Source organism: Molothrus aeneus, unplaced genomic scaffold (genome assembly GCF_037042795.1).
Source record: "Molothrus aeneus isolate 106 unplaced genomic scaffold, BPBGC_Maene_1.0 scaffold_19a, whole genome shotgun sequence".
Taxonomy (NCBI): Eukaryota; Metazoa; Chordata; class Aves; order Passeriformes; family Icteridae; genus Molothrus; species Molothrus aeneus.
The window spans coordinates 1,850,887-1,872,505 of record NW_027098863.1 but is presented as its reverse complement, the minus strand read 5'-3'; the positions used below and the strand labels follow the sequence as shown (position 1 = coordinate 1,872,505).

The 21,619-nt window shown below is 51.8% G+C and overlaps 2 protein-coding genes across 2 annotated transcripts in view; both read right to left on the bottom strand.

The window, feature by feature from the left end:
- Positions 1–21,619, bottom strand: part of LOC136569716 (zinc finger protein 345-like) — a 183,217-nt gene that overhangs the window by 41,823 nt on the left and 119,775 nt on the right. The gene's annotated exons all lie outside the window — the stretch shown is intronic.
- LOC136569689 (olfactory receptor 14A16-like) lies at positions 6,386–7,318 on the bottom strand. The gene has a single exon (XM_066570053.1). It carries the CDS (start codon positions 7,316–7,318, stop codon positions 6,386–6,388), a length of 933 nt encoding a protein of 310 aa, XP_066426150.1.

Sequence of the window (21,619 nt, the reverse complement as noted above, 5' to 3'; positions counted from 1 at the left end):
GAAAAAAAGTAATCCAGTATCTCCAAGAGAAGATCTCTATTCCCAGAGTAAAAATAATTTTAAAAGTAAATAATAAAAACTTATACCTTTAAATAACTCATCTTTAAAACAATACCTCCTAAGTCAACATGGCCCATCAACAAGCTCTGAAAAAGGTTGTAAGAATAAAAACAACTTCACAAGAACAAAGTTCCCCAGACAGGTGTTATCCATGACAAAAAAAAGAGCCAAAAAAAAAAAAAATTTTCCTCTTGTAAAAAAATCTCCACAACCTTAAGAAGAAAAACTTCTCTACCTAAGTAAACTAAATAAAGACAATTCTATAAATAGTAAACTAAGTAGAAATTTTAAGTTTACTTTCTTTACATTGTCAGTAAAAAGAAAAAGTTGTAAAGAAAAAAAAGGGTTCTAAATAATTTATTTTAATTCTTACGACCTTTTTTCTCTATAAATTTATTTTAAATAAAATTTTCTATATACCCTTTTAAAATTTTAGGCCTACTTTACTATTCTCATAATACAATCTCACAATAAAATAAATAGATAAATAATTAAACTGACACTAAAAGACCCCATACTCATCAATCCATTAATTAAGAAATGTCAAGAATAGAAAAATCTGAAATTAACAAACCAAAACCACTACAATGTCATAATAAACCTTTTGCCAAAGTGTCTCCAATTTTCTGAACTTCCCAGGGAAGGCAGTTTGGTTGTTTTGAGCTCCTAGAATCTCTTGTACTGGTATTTCTCCAGTGCACCTAACTCAGAGGGCACAAACAATTGTAATTCCTTTTAAATGTCTCCTTGAGAGAGATGTATGGGGGATGGGGGTCAGGGCTTGTGTGTCCTGCTTGGCCCAGCCCAGGAAGGGCTTTCCCAGCCACATTCCACACTCCATTGCCCAGCTGGAGCCGCTGGTGCCTCTGAGTTGTGCTGCCCCAGCCCCAGGGACGCTCTCCTTGTCTGCCCATTCCCCCACGGTCTCTGGGCAGGGATGGCCTCAGTGGGGGCTGCTGACATCCTCAGCAACTTGGAGGCTGCTGCTGAATTTCCCTGCTCCAGAGGCTTGTTCAGCCTTCAGCTCTTCGGTGCAGGAATTCAGTGTCCCAGGGCTCATTAACGTTCAGAACGCCTGAACAAGCCAAGCCTCTGGGAATAATTTGATTTTAATTTTCAAATCCTTTGTGGTTAAGTAGATCTCAGTAGTGTATTCAAACTAAATACCTGATATTCAAAAAGACAGTGAGAAAAGATTTTTTAGGTCCTGTTTAGTTTTGCTTTCCTGTTAATTCATTGATATGTACAATCTCCAATTGACACTGAGTCCAAGTACCTCCTCATGCAGTTTGAATAGATATGAAAATCAAGACCCTTCATGGCTGACAATCAATCAGACTCTGTCCCTACCCCCCCCCACCATTTCCCCCATCCAAGCCCAGGCACTCAGAGCAGCCTTGGGCAAATCTGAGCTCCCTCCAGCCCAGGCTGCACCTGCAGCTTTCAGCTCCTTGGCTCCAACTCCCACCTGCTTTCCTTGCAGAAGGAGCTGCCCAAGACACAGAGGGATGTACATTTCTTGTCAGCCAGCAAAGTCAAGGGAAGGCACAGCTCCATCAAATGCCATAGTCATTCCTCTGCTGGATATTAAATCCTCTTTGCACAGCAGACAGTCTCAGAGCAATGGAAAACACCTTCTGTGCCCAGCACAGATCCCAAGGTCCCCCCAGTCCCTCCCTGCCCCGATTCTGCCCAGATTTGCTCTTTGCACACACGAGTCACAGGCTGAAGTCAGGAGCTCCCTCCTTGCCCAGAGGGAGCAAAAGAGAGAAAGGGCATGAAGAGCTCTCCTGTGCAGAGCCAAGGTCCAAGTGCAGCCCCTGCAGTGGGAACCACAACTCATCAGGTTTGTGTCCTTTGGGTTCAGGGCCTGGTGACACTCAGAGGCACAGAAAGGTTTCTTGCCAACAAACACAAGTTGAATATTTGAACAGTTTAAGAACCATCACAGCTCTTCCCTCAGCTCTCTGGGATGTCCCAGCAGCATCTGACATGTCCCCTATCCCCAAGGGATTTCTGAACAGTTTTAGACAGAGACATATAAAAGGTAATTTAGTGATAGATATAACCATAATGAGATGTTTAATTCATATTTATTTGAACTTGAAAGACTTGGCCACTAGCTGAAGTTCAAAGCATGAAACCAGTCAGTTGAGAGGCACTTGAATGACCAGGGGGCATCTGGAGGGGGAAATCGGAGAGCAGCAGGAAGGACGTGGATCCAGCTGGTCTAGTGAAGAGATGTAGTCAGACATGGCCATTTCAACAGGAGAGATGGAAACACCTGACGGAAGAGGGAGAGGAAATAATAGACTGATCATTGGTGACAGGAGTAGGGGGGCAGATCAATATTTCTTCTCCTGCCATCAGCAAACTTCCAGGAAATTCCCATTCCTGGTGGGAAAACTTTGCCATTTCTGAAAAGGAATCAAGGGACCCAGATAATAAAGATTTGCCTGAGTATTATGAAACTAACAGGTAATAAAACCTCTGCCTCTTTCCAGGCAGACATCAGTTCTGTGCCCATGAAGACGCAGTGCCACTTGTGCCCTGAGGTGCCCAGCTGGGAATGGACCTCTCCCAGAGCACCTGAGGGAGAGCAGAGCACCTTGCAAGCTGCAGGTCCCTGACAGCCCTGCAGGGCTCCTGTGCCATCAACATCTGCTCTGCTCCAGTCTGAAACAGGGCCCAGCATGGTGCTGGGATCATCAGAGAGCTGAGGTGTGTGCTGGAATTCAATGGCCTCCCCATCCCGCAGCAGCCCTGCATTTCCCTCCTGCAGCCTTGGTCTCCAGCCCAGCCATGGAGGCTCTTTGGGCTCTGGAGTGTTGCTGCAGCCCCCAAGGGCAGCTGAGCTCTGCCTTTGGCACAGTCAGGCCTGGCCAGCGCAGGCCATGCTCAGCAATTGCTTGTGTGTGCCTGGCCTTGCTGTCAGCCCCGGCAGCGGCTGCGTGGCCCCTTTGTGGCCCTGTGCTGGCCCAGCCATGGTGGCCCAGCCCCTGTGCAGGCCCAGCCCAGGCCAGGAGCATTGCGGCTGGGAACGGCCCCTGTGCTGTGGTGCCCACAGCAGCCTTGGGGCTCTGTGCCCCATGGCCTCCCTGCTGGGCAGCCTCTGCCAGCTCCTGCAGAGCCCGTGGCACCTGTGGGGCTGCACAGACAGCCCTGCCCCGGGCTCTGCCCGCCTCTGGGCCAGCAGAGAGGCAGCCAGGGCTGGCCATGACCGGGAACAGGCCCTGAGACCCACAGGAGGATGGAGCTGGGCCACAGCCAAACTCAGCCCAGGCCAAAGCTGGGCTCAGCAGCCAGGGCTGACAACGCGTGGGCACAGAGTTTGGCGCTGACAAATGTCCTGGGCCCCCTCCCTGCTCTGTCCATGCCACCAAGGGCACAGAGCAGCCTCCTCTCTGGGCCACTTGCCTGTTTGCAATGCCTTGCACAGGCGCTGGCCCTGCCCTACAAGGCCTGGCCTGAGTCCTGCCCCTGCACGCTCAGCCAGGCTGAGATGGACACTGATGGTTTCTGGGCCAGGCTCTCAGAGCCCAGCCCAGCTCCCTGCAAGCTCTGCCAGCTGCCCTGAGCTCTGGGCAGCACCAAGGGCCTCTCTGAGCCCAGCCCAGCCCAGCCGGCTCTGGCCCCACAGCTCTGCTCAGGCCACGCTGCTCTGGGCACTGGCCCCACGGCCTCAGCCCCTGCCAAGGGCACAGCAGCAGCTGCAGCTGCCACAGGACTCAGCCCCAGCCATGGGGGAAGGTGCTGGGCCAAGGCCAAAGGAGGCTCCCTGGCTGCCCTGCTCCCCTGGGGCTGAGGTGCTGAGAGCTCTGCAGCCCCTGCTGCCATCCCATCTGCCCAGGGCAGCACAAGAGCCCCGGCCTTGGGGCCCTCAAGAGCTGCTCCTGCTCCAGGCCCAGGGCCCATGCCAAAGCTGGGACAGCAGCCACAAAGCTGTGCCCATTTCTGTTCATTGCTGATCTGATGGGGATGGATCCTCTGCCACTTGGAGGTTGCTGATGAATTTTATTGCTCCAGAGGCCTCTTCTTTCTTGAGCTCTTCAGTTCAGGAATTCACTGAAAAAGTCTCATACACATGTGTTCAAAACACCTGAACAAGAAAAGCCCCTGGGAATCATTTAAATGTTCAATTCCTCTCTGGTTAATTAAAGGGATTTCAGTAGTTTATTTAATGTGAATACATTGTATTGAAAACAAAGCAGAGAGAACAGTTTTGTCCTGTATTCTTTTCCTGTTTATAGCTTGGTATCAGCAATGTCCAATTGATATTGACCCCCAGCACCTTCTAATGCACTCTAAAGAGATATAAAGATCAAAACCCTTCATGGCTGATAATACATGAAACTTTGTCCCCAACCCCCTCCCCACCATTTCCGTCATCAAACCCCTGGCACTCCTATGGATAAGGAATGGTGTGGCCAGCAGGAGCAGGGCAGCGATTCTTCCCCTGTGCTCAGCACTGGTTGGGCAGCACCTTGAGTGCTGTGTCCAGTTTTGGGCCCCCCAATTTAGGAAGGACATGGAGGGGCTGGAGCGTGTCCAGAGAAGGGCAACAAGGCTGGGGAGGGGTTTGGAGCACAAGAGCTGTGAGGAGCAGCTGAGGGAGCTGGGGTTGTTTATCCTGGAGAAGAGGAGGCTCAGGGGAGACAAGGCAGTGTAAGGGCACAGGTTGGACTTGATGATCTCCAAGGTCTTTTCCAGCCTTGCTGATTCTGGGATTCTCTGAAACCACCCTTGGAGCAGTTGAAGGATGAGCCCTGGGCCTCCTCTTCAGCAGCTCCAGCAGCCCAGGTCCCTCAGCTTCTCCTGGCAGCCCCAAAGCCCATCCTGTCAGTCCTGCAGAGCCTCTGCAGCTCCTCCTCATTGCCCAGAACAGGGAGCCCCAGAGGCAGACACAGCAGCCCAGATGTGCCCCCCTGGCCTGGGGTGCCTCTGGCAAGGGGGCAGCACCAGGCACTGCAGGAGCCTGAAGACAATTCCTGCAGCACTTGTAGAATGATCCTGCTGCCCAAGGGACGTTCCCATGGGGCCGAGTCAGGAACTGCAATGGGGAGTGGGGCCAGAGAGGAAAGGGCAAACAGGGATGGGCTGTTTGCAGGGGAGGGAACAGGGCGGGGGGGGGGGGGGGCAAGAGGAAGAAATTTGTCCAAGGGAAGAGTAAAGAAAGCAAAGGAGAAGCCAAGGAAATGCTCAGGGAAGTTTGGGGGTGGCTGCCAGGCAGCCCTGGCTCTGAGCAACAGCGTCTGCAGTGGCACAGGAAACTCCCAGCTGATGGGAACAAACTTTCTGGCTGAGTGCAGAGGCCAGGACAAAGCTGAGTGGTTTCCCTGCGGTCCCCCAGGCCTTGCTGGCCCCAGGGGCTGATGGCATTTGTGCTCCCTCAGGTTCATGTCCCCACAGCAACAGCATGGGGGTGCTGCCCCTGCTGTGTGCAATGCAAACAGGAGCTGCTGAGGCAGTGCTGCCGTGTCTGTGCCTGCAAGGATGGGGCACCTCTGTGAGCTGGGGGAGAGGCCAGGGCTGCAGAGGGGGGATGTTGTTGGCAGCTGCATGAGGACACTCTGGGACGCTGCCCTGGGATGTGCAGCGCACTGGGGATGGATCAGCCCCTGCTCTGCTGCTCCTTCCCATCTGCCCCAGGGCCCTTGCAGAGCCCCAGCCGTGCTGTTTGCCCCCAGCCTGCCCACGGCCAGCCTGGGGCTGCTCACGGGGGTTTCTGTGCTGAGCATTGGCCTGGCCATGTTCTTGAGAGAGCCTGGGCAAGGAGCCTGGAGCCCCCAGGGCCTGGCCTGAGGCGTCAGCGCTGCCCCAGCAGTGCCCATGGCCTGTCCCTGCTGCAGCCCCGGCACTGCCACCCCCAGGGCTGTGCCCGGCCCCGAGAGCACTCAGGCCCTGCAGCAACACCAGGGCCACCAGGGCAGCGGGGCAGGGCCACGGCAGCAGCACTGGCAACACCAAGTGCTGCTGCTGCTGCTGCTGGGCACAGCTGCTGGGGCAGCACTGATCTGCCCCAGCTCTGCACACAGACATTGCTGCTGCAGCTCCAGAGAAGGCAACAAAAGGGCATCTCTGCAGAAAACTCTGCTGGGACATCCTTTAGTTCTTTTAAAACCACCAAGAGCACAGCCCCTCATTGACACAGTGTGTGGCCACAGGGAAGGTGGAGAGAAACAAAATGACCAATGGCCCAATGACATTTATTTGTAGAAAAGATTAAAAACCTAAAATAAAAGATAAAGAACCTCCAAAATGAAGCCAACATGTACTATCAAAGGTGACTTTTATTACAAGTGATTTGCAGAAATTGGCCAGCAGTTTAATGTTTCTGAAACCATCCAGTTATCAGTCTCCACAGTGAAGCCTTGAGCTCCTGGTTCCTCAGGCTGTAGATGAGGGGGTTAAGGGCTGGAGGCACCACCGAGTATAGAACTGACAGGGCCAGATCCAGGGATGGGAAGGACATGGAGGGGGGCTTAAGATAGGCAAATGAGGCAGTGCTAATAAATAGGGTGACCACAGCCAGGTGAGGGAGACAGGTGGAAAAGGCTTTGTGCCGTCCCAGCTCAGAGGGGATCCTCAGCACAGCCCTGAAGATCTGCACATAGGAGAAAACAATGAACACAAAACAGCCAAATGCTAAACACACACTAACAGCAATGAGCCCAAGTTCCCTGAGGTTGGAGTGTGAGCAGGAGAGTTTCACAATCTGTGGGATTTCACAGAAGAACTGGCCCAGGGCATTGCCATGGCACAGGGGCAGGGAAAATGTATTGGCTGTGAGCATGAGAGCATTGAGAAAGGCACTGGCCCAGGCAGCTGCTGCCATGTGGGCACAAGCTCTGCTGCCCAGGAGGGTCCCGTAGTGCAGGGGTTTGCAGATGGACATGTAGCGGTCGTAGCACATAGTGGTGAGGAGAAAATACTCTGCTCCCATGAAGAAGATCAGAAAAAAAACCTGAGTAGCACATCCAGTGTAGGAGATGTTGCTGGTGTCCCAGAGGGAATTGTGCATGGCTTTGGGGACAGTGGTGCAGATGGAGCCCAGGTCAGCGAGGGCCAGGTTGAGCAGGAAGAAGAACATGGGCGTGTGCAGGTGGTGGCCGCAGGCTACGGCGCTGATGATGAGGCCGTTGCCCAGGAGGGCAGCCAGGGAGATGCCCAGCAAGAGGCAGAAGTGCAGGAGCTGCAGCTGCCGCGTGTCTGCCAATGCCAGCAGGAGGAAGTGCCTGATGCAGCTGCTGTTGGACATTTGCAGTGCCGTGGCGTGGGGATCTGTAAGAAAAGTAATCATGGAATAGTTGGGTTTGGAGAGGACTTGAAATATCCCAGCACAGCCTGGGGACACTTTCCCCCCACTGCCTGCCCAGGGCTCTGCTGCCTGGAGCTGTCCCTGCCAGCAGCTGCTTCCCTGTGCCCAGGGCTGGGTCCTGCCAGTGCTGCCAGAGCCCAGCCCAGCCCTGGGGGCTCAGCTCTGCCCTGCAGAGCCCTCCCAGCTCAGGCACTGCCCAGCGGCAGCTCTGGCTCTGCAGGCTCTGAGGGCAACGTCAGAGTGATAGTGGAGCCCTGGAAAATGTTAAAAATAGTCTTTGAAAATATTGGGCTTTGTGTTTTCTCAGATGACTGCACCTGCATAAGCAGTATGATAAAAGATATAATTGTTAGATGTGATGATTGTTTAATAATTAAATATAATTATTATATGACCAAAGGAAGGATTGTGAGAAACTATGTTGGAAATTTAAAGGGAGCTATGTTTAGCTGAAATCTGTGTATACAATAGATGAATCTAAGTTTCATAATTAACATGAAATTTAAGTAATGATAGAGTATAAAACACGTTCACCTCGAATGTATGGTCAGAATAAGTTTGGTGGAAACTACCCTGATTCCCAGAGCTCTTGAATAAAAAGCACCACATATAATCGCTTCTGTGATTATGTGTTTTTGAATGCTAACAAGAGCAACCCTGAGGAGGCTGGAAAAGCAGCCCTGATGCTGCCTCTAATAGGCTCTGTGCTGATTTCTGTAACTGCCTGGTTTATAAACATCTGAGAGGATTGTTTTTTTTTTTTAAACCTGAACTGAGAGATAAATATCTATGTGCAATTTCCCATCAAGACAACCCAGAAAAATAGATTTAAAAAGCATGATTTCCTCTTTCATCCAGTCCCTGCATCTCTGTGGTCCCTTTATAACTTACTTGGAAATGTTCTGCAGGTAAATGCCATGCTGGGAGCAGCCCTGAACAATGCAGCATCCTCCCCACACAAGGAGAACACTCCCAAGCCTCACCAGCTGTCTCCTGCCACCCAGATCTTGTTCCCCAGTACTGGGAGCAGCTGCCAGGGCTGGCTGAGAGCTGTCCCTGGCAGGCAGCAGAGTCCCTGCCCCAGCACAGTGCCCTGGGCTGCAGGACCCTGCTCTGCAGGACAGCCCTGGGCACCCCTGGCTGCTCTGCACAAGAGACAAGCAGAGAATGTACTCACAGGCTCTGCAGGCATTGGCATGTTCCAGCTGCAGGAGATGGCTCCAGGAGCTGCAGCTGCACTGTCCTGCAGCCAGAGGTTCCTGTGCCAAGGGCTGGCAGTGATTGTGCCCCAGGCACTTCTCAGCCCCTTCCCAGCCCTGAGTGATTGAAGCTCTCTGTGCCTCTGTGCTGTGCCCGGGCTGGCTGCAGGCAGTGCCCCAGCCCTGCTGGGCTGGCACAAGAGCTGCTCATCAAGAGAAATGTGCTTTTGAAGCTCTTCTTGGTGACCAGGAGCTGCCTCTGGGCCAGGAGCCCAGCCCAGCTCAGCAGCACAGACACAGCACAAGGACTTTAATCAGCCTCTGGGGCTTTGTGCTCAGGCCCTGAACATCAGTCCCTGAGAGGGAGCTGAAGAAACCTCTCCAGAACTCCAAGGCAGAATCCAACTCCAAACTTTCTTGGACTTTTAATGGGTCCCAGAGGGGGACACGACTGAGCAAGTGTCCCCAGGCCCCAGGCAGAGCAGAGAACTGCAGGCAGTGATGACAGGTGGGGACAAAGAGAAGCCAAGTCTTGGTGCCCTGGGCCACAGCAGGGTCTGTGCCACCAAGGGCTGGGAGGAGACACCTTGTCTTGAGGCCCTGGGGCCTCCTGGCACAGCCCCAGCCAGGCTGGGCACTGTCAGCCGCTTGTCCTGCCCTCAGCATCCCCCCCTAGCCCACATCCCAGTGGCCTCAAGGATCTGCTGGAAGGAGTCCCTGGGGAGCCTTGCTCAGCAATGGCCCTGGGGGCTCCTTCATGCTCCCTGCAGGGACTGCAGCTTTTTCAAAGCACTTTGGGTTTGGCTTTTGCCTTGGAGTCTCTGAGAGGTTTGTGCAATCATGGCCTCCAATTATCTGCTGTAATTAGTCCCTGGAGAGGCTTTGTCAGTAAGGAGACTCAGTGGGATCATTAATGCTTCAAGGTAATAAATTATTTTAAGGTACTTGGTGTTTCATTTTTGATACAGACTCTGTGAGAAGTTTGTGCAATCATGGCCCCAATCATTTGCTTAATGAGTCCCTGGAGAGCTTTGTACTGACACTCAGTGGGGCTCATTAATGCCTTGAGATATTCAAGGTTTTTAAGGTACTTTGGATTTTCCTTTCCACACTGAGTGTCCAAGAGGTTTTTGTGCCATCCTGGCCAGCAATTCTCTCCTCCAAGGAGCCCATGAGGAGCCTTTGTTGGAGATGAAACTCAGTGGGGCCCATTCATGCCTTGAGACACTTTGGGGTTTTCTTTTGACTTTGACTCCTGGAAAGTTTTTTTGCAATCTCCTCTCAGGCCCTGAGGTTCCAGACTCAGCTCCAAATGCACCACAGGGCTCATTAGGATCAAGCAAGTCCTGACAAACCATGGCTCTGCCTTGATTTCCTCTGGTCTGGAGCAGTTCATTAGGAAGATTTCCTTTTACTGTATAGAGAAATATTTCAAAGTGCTTCTAAGTAATATGTATTCCTATCTCAAAGGGTGTCTTTTATTGCTCTTCCTATTATACAAAAGGTGATTGCAGCATTCTGTGATTGATATTGATCCAGAGTCTCTCCTAAGGAGGTCTGTCCAGGTCAGTGAAGTTGTACCTTGGGAGGTGACCCAGTGTGGACAACCTTGCCCCACATTCCCCAACCCCATGTGAGAAAAGATTTTCACTTTCAAAAATTTAAATGCCTTATTAAGGCCTTATCAAAATACAGCAGAAGACTGAATAAAGAAAAGGATACAGTGCCAGAAGCAAAGAATTCAGTCACTGTGTGCTCATCTACAAAATGGATATTCTGTCTTTTATACCTCCAGCCCCTCCCAAAGTCTTGTCAATCGACTCCTTCTCTGTCCAGTGGTAGAGATCACTGTCTCACACCTTGATTGGAGGTCAGGTGCTGCCATAGGAACAAGCCAACCCTCCCAAATGCCCCAACTACTGAGGCCATCCTGTGATAGCAATGCAAGGGGGAGGGGAAGGATAACTGTACATCTACAAAACTTCTCTTAACAGATATTTAATATTCACCCCTTAGTTGTGAGAGTCAACCATAGGATTACTCATCTATAACAAGCCCCCCTTTTCTTTTTCTAGAAGTCATTTTGCTCAAACAATTAAGTCAAAACTTTCTCTCTCTCTTGAATGAGTCATACCAGCATCTGTTGATGTGGGCAAGGACAGTGGGAACAGGAGAAAAAATCTCAGGTTTTCCTTAGACACACTCATTTGGAATGGACAAAAGGGCATCCCAGAGGTCCAGTGTGGCTTTGACTCCCATCGACCGTGCCTATGTGGCTGCTGCCCGTAGTTGGTGCATCTTAGGGGTGAGCACAGAGGCCAACTCGGTCCTGCCCTCCAGTCCCTGTTGAATTAAAAGACACCTGAGGAATTACAGAGGTCTGGTGTGGCCTTTTGTCCCTACCTTACCATGCCCATGGGGTTGCTACCCACAGCAGGGCTATGGAGCCTTCTTGGTAGCAAACAAAGGGGCCAACCTGGCCTTGTCCTCCTTCCTTTGTCTTATTTTCTTGAAGAAGCTGTCCCATTACCTTTTACAGTCCCTTGTGTACTTCCCCTCAACAGATGCTGGTAATTCTCACCCATGAAAACAGGAAGACAGTTCTTGAGCTGGCTGGTGGAAGCTTGACTCTGCTTTTTGGGCATCTTGGTGTTTTCCTGGTTGTCTTTCAGTCTCTGCTTGAGAGTCAATCTTTTTTCACCCAGCCTGGATGTTACAGTCCACTCTTTGGTTCTTCTCCTGGGCCTTTGACTCTGTTGCCATGAGTCCATCCCCGCTCTGCAGCTCGCACGCCCGATTCGGTGGTGAGCAGTACCTGAAAGAGACCTTTCCACTGAGGAGTTAGAGGCTGATCTCTCCATGGCTTAATCATCACCCAATCCCCGGGATTAATATTATGGATTCTGAAGTCCAGGGTGGTAGTTTGAGGAATTGCCTCTTTATGTCTTAGCCCTTCTAAGGTTTGTGCTATAGACATCACTTATTTCTTGGCATTGGCTTCCCCTTCCTCATGGGTGGCAACCTTCTGGGGTGAGGTCAGGAAGGGAAACCCAAACATCATTTCATAGGGTGGGACCCCCAGATCTGACTGGGGTTGGGTTCTAGTTCTTAATAAGGCCAAAGGGAGACATTTTATCCATGACATTTGGGTTTCAATCATTACCTTCACTAGAGCTCTTTTAGGAGTTTGATTCATTTTCTCAACCCGACTGGAACTCTGTGGATGCCATGGAGTGTGTAATTCCCATTTTACTCCCAGGGCCTGAAAGACTCTCTGAAATATCTCTGATGTGAAATGTGTTCCCCAGTCTGAATGAATCCTGTTTGCCATCCCATATAGGGGAATGATTGATTCTAGAAGTGTTTTACTCACAACACTGGCATTGGCTTTCACAGTGGGTACCACCTCTACCCAATGAGTCACGTGATCTGCTATCACTGGCAAAACTTCCACTGTTGTACCTGGGGAAGCTCAGTAAATTCTACTTGGATGTTTTGGAAGGGTCATAAAGCCAGTTTTCACCCTCCTCTGGGTGTTTTCCTCATGATTTTCTTATTCACTTGTTGACATATCACACCCTGTTCAGTTACCTGCTTAGCTATTCTGAAAATTCCTGTGCTCCCTCTGGTAATTGTAAGGTTTCTAACTCTTCTAAGAAAAATTTTTCATGAATCAGTCACTTTCCCTTTGAATTTAATAGCCCTTTCTCTTCCCAAATTTTTCCAAAGATATGCACTGTTCCAAAAGCATATTTTCAGTCTGTATATTTTGTTCTCCTTTTCCATGCTAATATTTCCAGAGCTCGCTTTATGGCATACAACTCACACTTTGGGCTGACCAGTTGGAAGGTAACTTCCTCTTTTCTGTGGCCACCATCCCTTCATGCACTATAGCGTACCCCGATACCCTGTGCCCCTTTATTACCCGTGAAGATCCATCGATGTTCAGTCATTTTCCACCTTGGAGTGGTTGATCTGTTAGGTCCTCTCTTCCTTTAGTTTGATAGTTTATAACCTCTAGGCAATTATGTATTAGTTCCTTACTTGGTTCTCCATACAAGAACTGGGCAGGGTTGAGTTGGTTACTCACAATCAGCTCTAAATCACTATTTATTAAGATGGTTTTGTACTTTAGCACTTAGGAATCACTGAGTAATTTCTCAGCCTTTTGGCTTAGGATACTTCTAACTGAGTGAGGGGTGTATACTTTCAGATTTCTCCCAAACATTAATTTTTTGCTTTCTGCTAGGAGTAGGGCAGTCGCTGCCACAGCCTGAACACAGGTTGGCCACCCCCGGCTGACAGGGTCTAGTAGTTTTGATAAATAGGCCACTGGTTTCCTGGATCCTCCCCAGTCATGGGCTAACACTCCATGTGCTACCCCTTTGTCCTGGTTCAGGGCAAATTTGGGAGAGAACCCCCAAAGGGGCTCCTCTAGGAAAGCAGATTCAATCGGTCCCTCCCCCCAACCGGTCCGGGAGAAACTACCTCCTTGGAGAAAAGTGGAAAAAACTGTTTATTAAACAATAGAACTTCTTGCTGCTCCAAAAGAGAGGAGACAAATTTTTCTGACAAACTCAGAAAAGTCCCCTCCCTGGGCTGCAGCTTGGCTGACTCAGTCTCTTATCAGTCCCTCCAGCCCTGGAGATGCCATGGCCCAGGCCCGACCCGGTGGCCACAGGTGGGGAGTGCCAGTGGTGTTCTGGGTGTTTATTCCAGAGCAGGCTTAAACAGGTCCAAAGAAAAGGGGAAAAAAACACAGTCCAGGGAACTTCTTTGGCTCAGTGAGCTAAAACTAACTGAAGCAAAGGAGAGCTCTGTCCTGCTGTCTGTCCATCTGCAGACAACACAGTCCAGGAGCAGGAATGTGGAGGAGTGAGTGCAGTGCCTGAAAACAAACTGCACGCTTCTTCTCTCCCCCCTTCACTCTCTGGAACAAGTCTTAAAGGTGCAAAACTTATTATTCGGCATAAACAGAGCAAGATGATAGGGGATAAAAGCATCATATAGTCAACCCAGGACACCCCTTATCCACATATCATCTGCTTACTACTAAAAATAATATATATTCTAACTCTACAAACACATACATTATACATCCAATATACAGCTATACACAGACAATGGCAGTAACATTCAGCAAACAGTGATATTTACACATAGGTCTCACCCCACAATCAGATCTCCCTGAGGTACACATCGTGTTCTTCCATCTCTTTGCATTATCCACCATGTGCAACCTGGTCCCTGAGCAAAAACAACCCCACAAATGAGTTTGTCTGTACTCGAGGCAGAATTGATCCAAACTGTCTTCCCTAACATACCTCTGACATGTACCACTGGAATTTTACCTCCATCTATTATATTCAGGGACTCAGACTGGGCAGGACCTGCTCGGTTGCTGGAACCTTGGCTGTTAACTAACCAGATGACCTTTGCTAAATGCTGCTTCCAATTTTTGAAAGATTCTCCCACTCAAGGCTTTCTACTGGCTTTTTAGTAGTCCATTGTACCTCTCCACTTTGCCTGCAGCTGGTGCATGGTAGGGGATATGGTACACCCACTCAATGCCATGTTCCTTAGCCCAGGTGTTGATGAGGCTGTTCTTGAAATGAGTCCCATTGTCTGACTCAATCCTCTCAGAGGTGCCATGTCTCCACAGGATTTGCTTTTCCAGGCCCAGGATGGTGTTCCGGGCCACAGCATGAGGCACAGGGTAGGTTTCCAACCATCCAGTGGTGGCTTCCACCATGGTCAGCACGTAGCGCTTGCCCTGGCGTGTCTGGGGCAGTATGATGGAGTCAATCTGCCAGGCCTCCCCATACTTGTACTTGGACCACTGCCCACCATACCATAGGGGCTTCACTCGCTTGGCCTGCTTGATGGCAGCACATGTCTCACAGTCATGGATAACCTGAGAAATTCTGTCCATGGTTAGATCCACCTCTCAGTCTCGTGCCCACTTATAGGTGGCATCTCTGCCCTGATGGCCTGAGGCATCATGGGCCCATCGAGCTGGGAATAACTCTCCCTTGTGTTCCCAACCTAGGTCTATCTTGGACACCTCTATCTTTGCAGCCTGGTCTACCTGCTCATTGTTTTGGTGCTCCTCATTAGCTCTGCTCTTGGGGACATGGGCATCTACATGGCGGACATTCACAGGCAGCTTCTCCACCCAAATGAGAATGTCTTTCCATTCATCAACAGCCCAAATTTGTTTTACTCCATGCTGCCAGTTAACCTCTTTCCACCTCTCCAGATATCCCCACAGAACATTGGCTACCATCCATGAATCAGTGTAAAGGTAGAGCTTTGGCCAATTCTGTCTCTCAGCAATGTCCAGGGCCAGTTGAACAGCTTTGAGTTCTGCAAATTGACTTGATCCACCTTCTCCTTCAGTGGCCTCTGTGACCTGTCCTGTGGGGCTCCATACGGCTGCTTTCCACTTCTGTTTCATTCCCACAATGCGGCAAGAACCATCAGTAAAAAGAGCGTAGTGTGTTTCCTCTGGGGGCAGTTGGTTGTATGGTGGAGCTTCTTCAGCATGTGTCACTTCTTGTCACTTTATCAGTGAGACAGAAGTTTTCACCTTCTGGCCAGTTTGTAATTATTTCCAAAATCCCAGGGCAATTCAGGTTTCCAATACGGGCGCGCTGTGTGATAACAGCAATCCATTTGCTCCATGTAGCACTGGTGGCATGGTGCCTAGAGGGAACTTTTGCTTTAAATATCCACCCCAGTACTGGTAGTCGGGGTGCCAGGAGGAGTTGTGCTTCTGTACCAATCACCTCTGAGGCAGCCTGGACTCCTTCATAGGCAGCCAAGATTTCCTCCTCTGTGGGAGTGTAGTTGGCTTCAGACCCTCTGTAGCTTCGACTCCAAAATCCCAGTGGTTGGCCCCGAGTCTCCCCAGGCAACTTCTGCCAAAGGCTCCAGGACAAGCCATGGTTCCTGGTTGCAGAATAGAGCATGTTCTTCACCTCTGGTCCTGTCCTGACTGGGCCAAGAGCTACTGCATGAGCGATCTCCTGCTTGATCTGGGCAAAGGCTTGTTGCTGCTCTGGTCCCCAGTGGAGCTCGTTCTTCTTGAGGGTGACCAGGTAGAGAGGGCTCACAATCTGACTGTACTCAGGAATGTGCATCCTCCAAAAACCGATGGCACCCAGGAAAACTTGTGTTTCCTTCTTGCTAGTTGGTGGAGACATTGCAGTGATCTTGTTGATGACATTGGTGGGAATCTGACACCGTCCATCTTGCCACTTCACACCCAGGAACTGGATCTCTTGAGCAGGTCCCTTTACTTTGCTCTTCTTGATGGCAAAACCAGCTTTTATGAGAATCTGAATGATTTTCTCCCCTTTCTCGAACACTTCTGCTGCTGTCTTCCCCCACACACTGATGTCATCAATATATTACAGGTGTCCTGGAGCCTCACCCTTTTCCAGTGCAGCCTGGATCAGTCCATGGCAGATGGTGGGGCTGTGCTTCCACCCCTGGGGCAGTCAGTTCCAGGTGTACTGCACATCCCTCCAGGTGAAAGCAAACTGAGCCTGCATTCTGCTGCCAGAGGAATGGAGACAAACACGTTAGCAATGTCAACAGTGGGTACCACTTTGCTGCCTTGGACTCCAGCTCGTACTGGAGTTCCAGCATGTCTGGCACAGCAGCGCTCAGCAGTGGAGTCACTTCATTCAAGCCATGATAGTCCACAGTCAATCTCCATTCTCTGTCAGACTTGCACACAGGCCAGATGGGGCTGTTGAAGGGTGAGTGGGTTTTGCTGACCACCCCTTGGCTCTCCAGCTCACGGATCATCTTATGGATGGGCATCACAGCATCTCAATTTGTTCAATATTGCCGGCGGTGCACTGTCGAGGTGGCAATTGGCACTCGTTGCTCTTCCACCTTCAGGAGTCCTACTGCAGATGGGTTTACTGATAGTCCAGGCAAAGTGTTCAACTGCTTGATGCTCTCAGCCTCTACAGCAGCTATGCCAAAAGCCCATCTGAGTCCCTTTGGGCCTTTGTAACAGCCATTCTGGAGGAAATCTATGCCCAGAATACACGGGGCCTCTGGGACAGTCACAATAGGATGTTTCTACCACTCCTTCCCAGTCAGGCTCACCTGGGCTCCCAACAGGGTCAATTGCTGGGATCCCCCCGGCACCCCGGCAATGGAAACAGGTTCTGCCCCCACATGTCCCGATGGTATCAGGGTACACTGCGCACCAGTATCAACTAAGGCATCGTATTTTTGTGGCTCTGATGTGCCAGGCCATCAGCTCCACACTGTCCAGAAAATCTGGTTTTCCCGTGCCTCTCCCTGGCTAGAGGCAGGGCCCCTCTAACCCTGGGCATACATGGTCAAGGTACCTTCCAGGGGATCTGACGGATCATACTCAGCAGCTCAGTCATGGGAGGTTGGGGCTACCTTCACTTTACTGGAGTTCCCTCGATTAGTGTTTCCCTCCTTGAGCTGATGCATCCATGCTGCCAGGACAGAAGTGGATTTTCCATCCCACCTTCCCATGTCTGCCCCATGGTCACGCAGAAAGAATCACAGGTCAGCCCGTGGGCTGTACCCTCTCTCTCTAGCTGAGGAACATTGGGCTCTGACTCTGGGGCCTGTGACTCACACTGGTGCAATGTGGGAACTGTTCCTCCTCACCTCCTCCCTCATCTCCCTCATCTCCTCTCTGAGTTCTTGGACTACGGCAGAGACATGAGCCTGCATTGGGCCATTGATCACACTCTCAAAATTTCTAAGCTTGTTGGCCACAGAACCCACTGTCTCTCGTTTGTTATTGGCATTAATCATTGCAATGAAGGTGGTGTATTGAGCTGGCCCCAGATTTGCCAGACTCCACAACATTTGCCCTGTGCACCTGACCTTGTTGGGGTCATTATCATGCTGTCCATCCCTCCCAAAGAGTACCTCCAATACTGCCACTTCTCTCAGCTGTTGGATCCCTTCCTCAAGAGTCTTCCAGCGCATTCTATGGTCCTGGTCCTGCATTCTCTCCCTGTGGACAAACCTCTCTCTGACACTCATTAAAAGCCACTCCCAGAGGGAAAGGGACCTTGGCTCCCTTACAAAAATCAGATTCCTACCTGAGTCCTGGGTCAAGGGTCCCAAATTCCTTGCCTCACCACCATCCAGCTGGACACCTGTACCCATAAGGTCCCAGACCCAAAGCAGCCAGGTTGTATAAGCCTCACGTCCTTGTCATACAATGTCTTTGTGCAGATTACGGAGACTTTCGTTCGTCAGGGACTCGGTGATGACCTCAACTGTTGCCTCTCCTGGGCGTTGTGAAGGCCCTCCTTTCATATCCTCATCTGAGTGCTCTGATTTCATCTTAGATCTCCTTGTTTCCACCAGGGCGACTGCTGCTGGCTGTGACTGCCTTTGCAGTTCAGCTGGAACCTGGACAGTTGTAACATCTGTGGGTTCCACTGCTGCACCATCAGACTCTCCCTCTTTGAGGCAGGGGGATGGCTTTTCACCAGCTGTGGAAATGTACTCCTTCATCATCTGGCCCATCTCTTTCATTAGAACCCTCATCCAGCCTGGGTGGTTCATTTCTGAGGTGGGCTGTGGGGCAGGGTCAGGCTCTGGGGCAGCAGCATCCCTGGTCTCTGGGGTAGGTGTCAGTGTGGTTATCCAGGTTAATCTTCCCTTATCTCTGAATGCTAAATGTAACAGGCCTATCAGCAACACCAGCCACTGTATGATATCATTAGCATTTAGAGTGGATCTGAACCCTTTGAAAACTGGTGGGGCAGACCCAAAGAGCTGGGTGAAGGGCTGGGAAAAAATTTGCCCCCGTGTCATTTCCTCACAGTAAGGACCATTATTAAAGTAACCCCAAAACCATACACTTAGTGTGTGATAGCTCTGAATCCATGTGCCTGCCTTCCAGAGGAAGTTAAAAATCCATGAATTCCTCACCTCATTAAGCCATAAAGCAAACTGGATAACAGCCAGGGCAGCCTTAGTTTGGTTAGCCTGTGTTCCCAGGGATTGCCTGGGTGCTCCTGATGGGGCAGAAGGAAGAGCTCCAGGCCCTCCATGAGGGTGATGAGGGCAGTGGGCTGTCAGCAGGGGCTGGCTGGGGGAGCTGCAATGCCAGAGCAGGGAGCTGCAATCCCTGTCCCGGCTGCGGTGGGCTTTGCTCCTTGTGTGGACCAGGGGTGGCGTGGGCAGAGCACACAGAGTTTTCAGGGATGCAGGCAGGGGGATTCATGGCCAGCACTTTGCAGCTGATCCCCTTGGCCTCTCCTCTCTTGTGGCCATGGCAAGAGCTGAGTGGGATGGCTCTGGCAGGAAGGTCTCCTTGGATTCCTGCACATCCACGTTCTGACCGTGGCTCCGTTCCTCTCTCTTCCAGCCCTTCGAGCCCTGAGTGAAGACAACAGCCCCTCCTGCATAAGCACATTTGTTCAGGTGATGTTTGAGGGAAGAGCTGCAGAACTTTCATCTGCTGGCTCAGAAGAACCAGTGACTCTTTAAGACCTTCAGATCCCTTGGAAGGTGAGACCACCTGGAGACCAGAGGGGATCAGCTGGAGTTCCAGGCACAGCTGATGACTGGCAAAACTGAGCCTGTGGGAAGCTCCCATGGCTCCTGCCTTCTCCCTCCCTGTTGACAGCTCCCTCCCTCCAGCCCTCAGACCCTGCCCATCCCCTTTCTTCCCTCCCAGCTCATCCCTCTGCTTCGCCTTCCATTAATAAACAGTTTGGCTTCTTTGCTTTACCTGCATCTCTGTGGAGCTAGAGCGATGCAAATCCAGAGCCCTGAGACACACAGGCCCCTGCTGCCATCCTCTCCGCGCCGTGTTTTGTGCACAGACACAGAGGAACGAGGGCAGGTCAGGCTGGAAAGGTTCCTGTGCTCAAGGTGCAGTTCCACAACACTGTGCAGTTCCAGATCTTGCTGAGCACCTCGGAGCCCCTGGATTTTGGAAGAGCAAACCTGAGGATGCTCTGAACCCAGCTGAGAGGGATTCTATGGCAAGCATCCAAGGAGGGCAAAGGAGCTTGGAATGCTGGAAGTTTTCAAGAATAGCTTCCTGAAAGCACAGCAGTGCTCCATCCCTGCACAGGATGAGGAAGAGGGCAGAACCAGAGACCATCCGGGCTTAGCAGGGAGCTCTGGGTGTGCCTAAGGGCAAGTGAAGCAGCAGCACGGTGCCCGAGACTCGGACACGTGGCCGTGCCGGTGCCCAGAGCGCTGTCAGGCAGTGCCGGGATCCTGGCTGTGGTTCTGGTCCCCACAAGTGAGGAATGGCAGCCCCAGGCTCAGAGCCAGTCAGAAAGCCAACCAAGGGAGAGCAGAGGGAGGGCACCCTTCCAGTCTCTCTTGGGCATGGCCGCAAATCAACCCCTGCTGCTTCTTCCTCCGTCTGTGTTTGGGCTGTGCTGGTGGCAGAGCCAGCCAGGTTGTGCTCTGTGTTCCAAAGCCTGTTGGGAGTGGGCATGAAAAGCGCTGTGTGCACAGCAGAGAGTCCCGGAAGGTGCTGGCAAGAGCGTCCTGTGGGGACAGGACCCTGGGCTCTGGCTGGGAACAGCCTGGTTTTGGTGCTGTGAGCACAGGCAGGAGCTGAGGCAGGGGAAGAGGCAGCGGGCAGCTTGTGTTTGTAGAGGGCCTGGGGCTGCATCTCTGAACCTGCACCTGGATACACACTTGGGGGAATACGAGCTGGAGCTGGAGTGCCTGTCCTGAAAGGACCTGGAGTCATTCAGCCTTGCCAGCTTTTCTTAAGGGTGTGTTGGTGTTCCCCAGGAAAGCCACACATTTGGGGAAATGCCTTTGGAGGAAAGGGGCTTGCTTCTCAAAGAAAGTGCTTCCCAGGGAGCTCCCAGTGAGGCAGGTGTGAGTGTCCCCCTTTGTCTCTCTGTGCTCCTTTCAGTCCTTGAGGCCCCTTGCACTTGGCAGAGGGGCAGGGAGAAGGCTGTGAAGAGCAGGTTTGGCATCTGCCTGGACCTGCAGAGACCAAGCCAAGCACCTGCAGCAGGATGTGCTACCCCCTTTGGACAGACGGTGAGCAGGAGCATCTCTGTCCAGCCACAAGCCCCAAAGCTCTCTGTGAGAGCTGTGAATTAAAAGGCCTTTACACACACACTTTTCACGTCTTTCCTGACTGCTGTGTTTCAACTCTTGGCAAAATGCCTTTGCCTCCTGCTTGGTGGGAGCTGCTGTGGCCCAGGGCCAGCACAGAGCTGGGCTGTGTGGGCCAGGCAGCGTGGCGAGCCTTGGCTGATCTTGGTGTGTCCCTGCACTCAGAAAAGGCCTCCCAAGGTATCCTGCTCATTGGCTCTCCCTGTGCATCTTGGAGAGAACAAGGTGGGCATTTCTGGCAGCTGGGCATCAGCAGCCTCAAAATGGGGGTGTGTGGTGGAGTGAGCCCAGCTGAGATCCCCTGAGAGGAGCCCAGTGCTCCTTGCTCCTCTCTGCTGACCCGTGAGCGTTTGTCTGCTTTCGGGATGGCCCTGGCTGTGTCAGGGCTGCTCCGTGGACACGAGACAGCCGCTCCTGTCCCGCTGGGTCCCAGCAGTGCCTGGCAGCAGCCCTGCATCCACGTCAGGATGCTGGCCAAGAGAGGCCCTGGGAGCTGAGGCAGCTGATTTGAAACTTTTGCAGATACCCACAGGGCATGGCCAGCAGTGTTCCCTCAGGGTACAGCAGTCCTGAGGTGCCTCCCCAGAGCTGCCTGATGCTGCCCACTCCTTCTGGCACCAGTTGCTTTCCTGTGGGATGTTCTACCTCCCCCAAGAGTGAAGAGGGAGCTGGAGAAAGAGCTGGCCAGGCTGCTCTGGATCCTTTCCCAGCAGCCCTGGCTGAGTGGAGCAGTCCGAGCTGAGCGCAGAGGTGCCCATGGAACAGCCGTGCCCAGGAAGGCTCGCTGGGAAGGGTGATCCAGGAACCACAGGCCTGGCAGCCTGAGCTGCCACCGGGGAAGGCCTTGGAGCAGATCCTCCTGAGTGCCATCCCACAGCAGGTGCAGGGAACCAGGGCGTCTGCTGGAGGCTGGGAAAGCTCT

Excerpts from the sequence above, each read along its gene's own strand:
- LOC136569689 (XM_066570053.1), bottom strand. The coding sequence starts at position 7,318 with ATGTCCAACAGCAGCTGCATCAGGCACTTCCTCCTGCTGGCATTGGCA.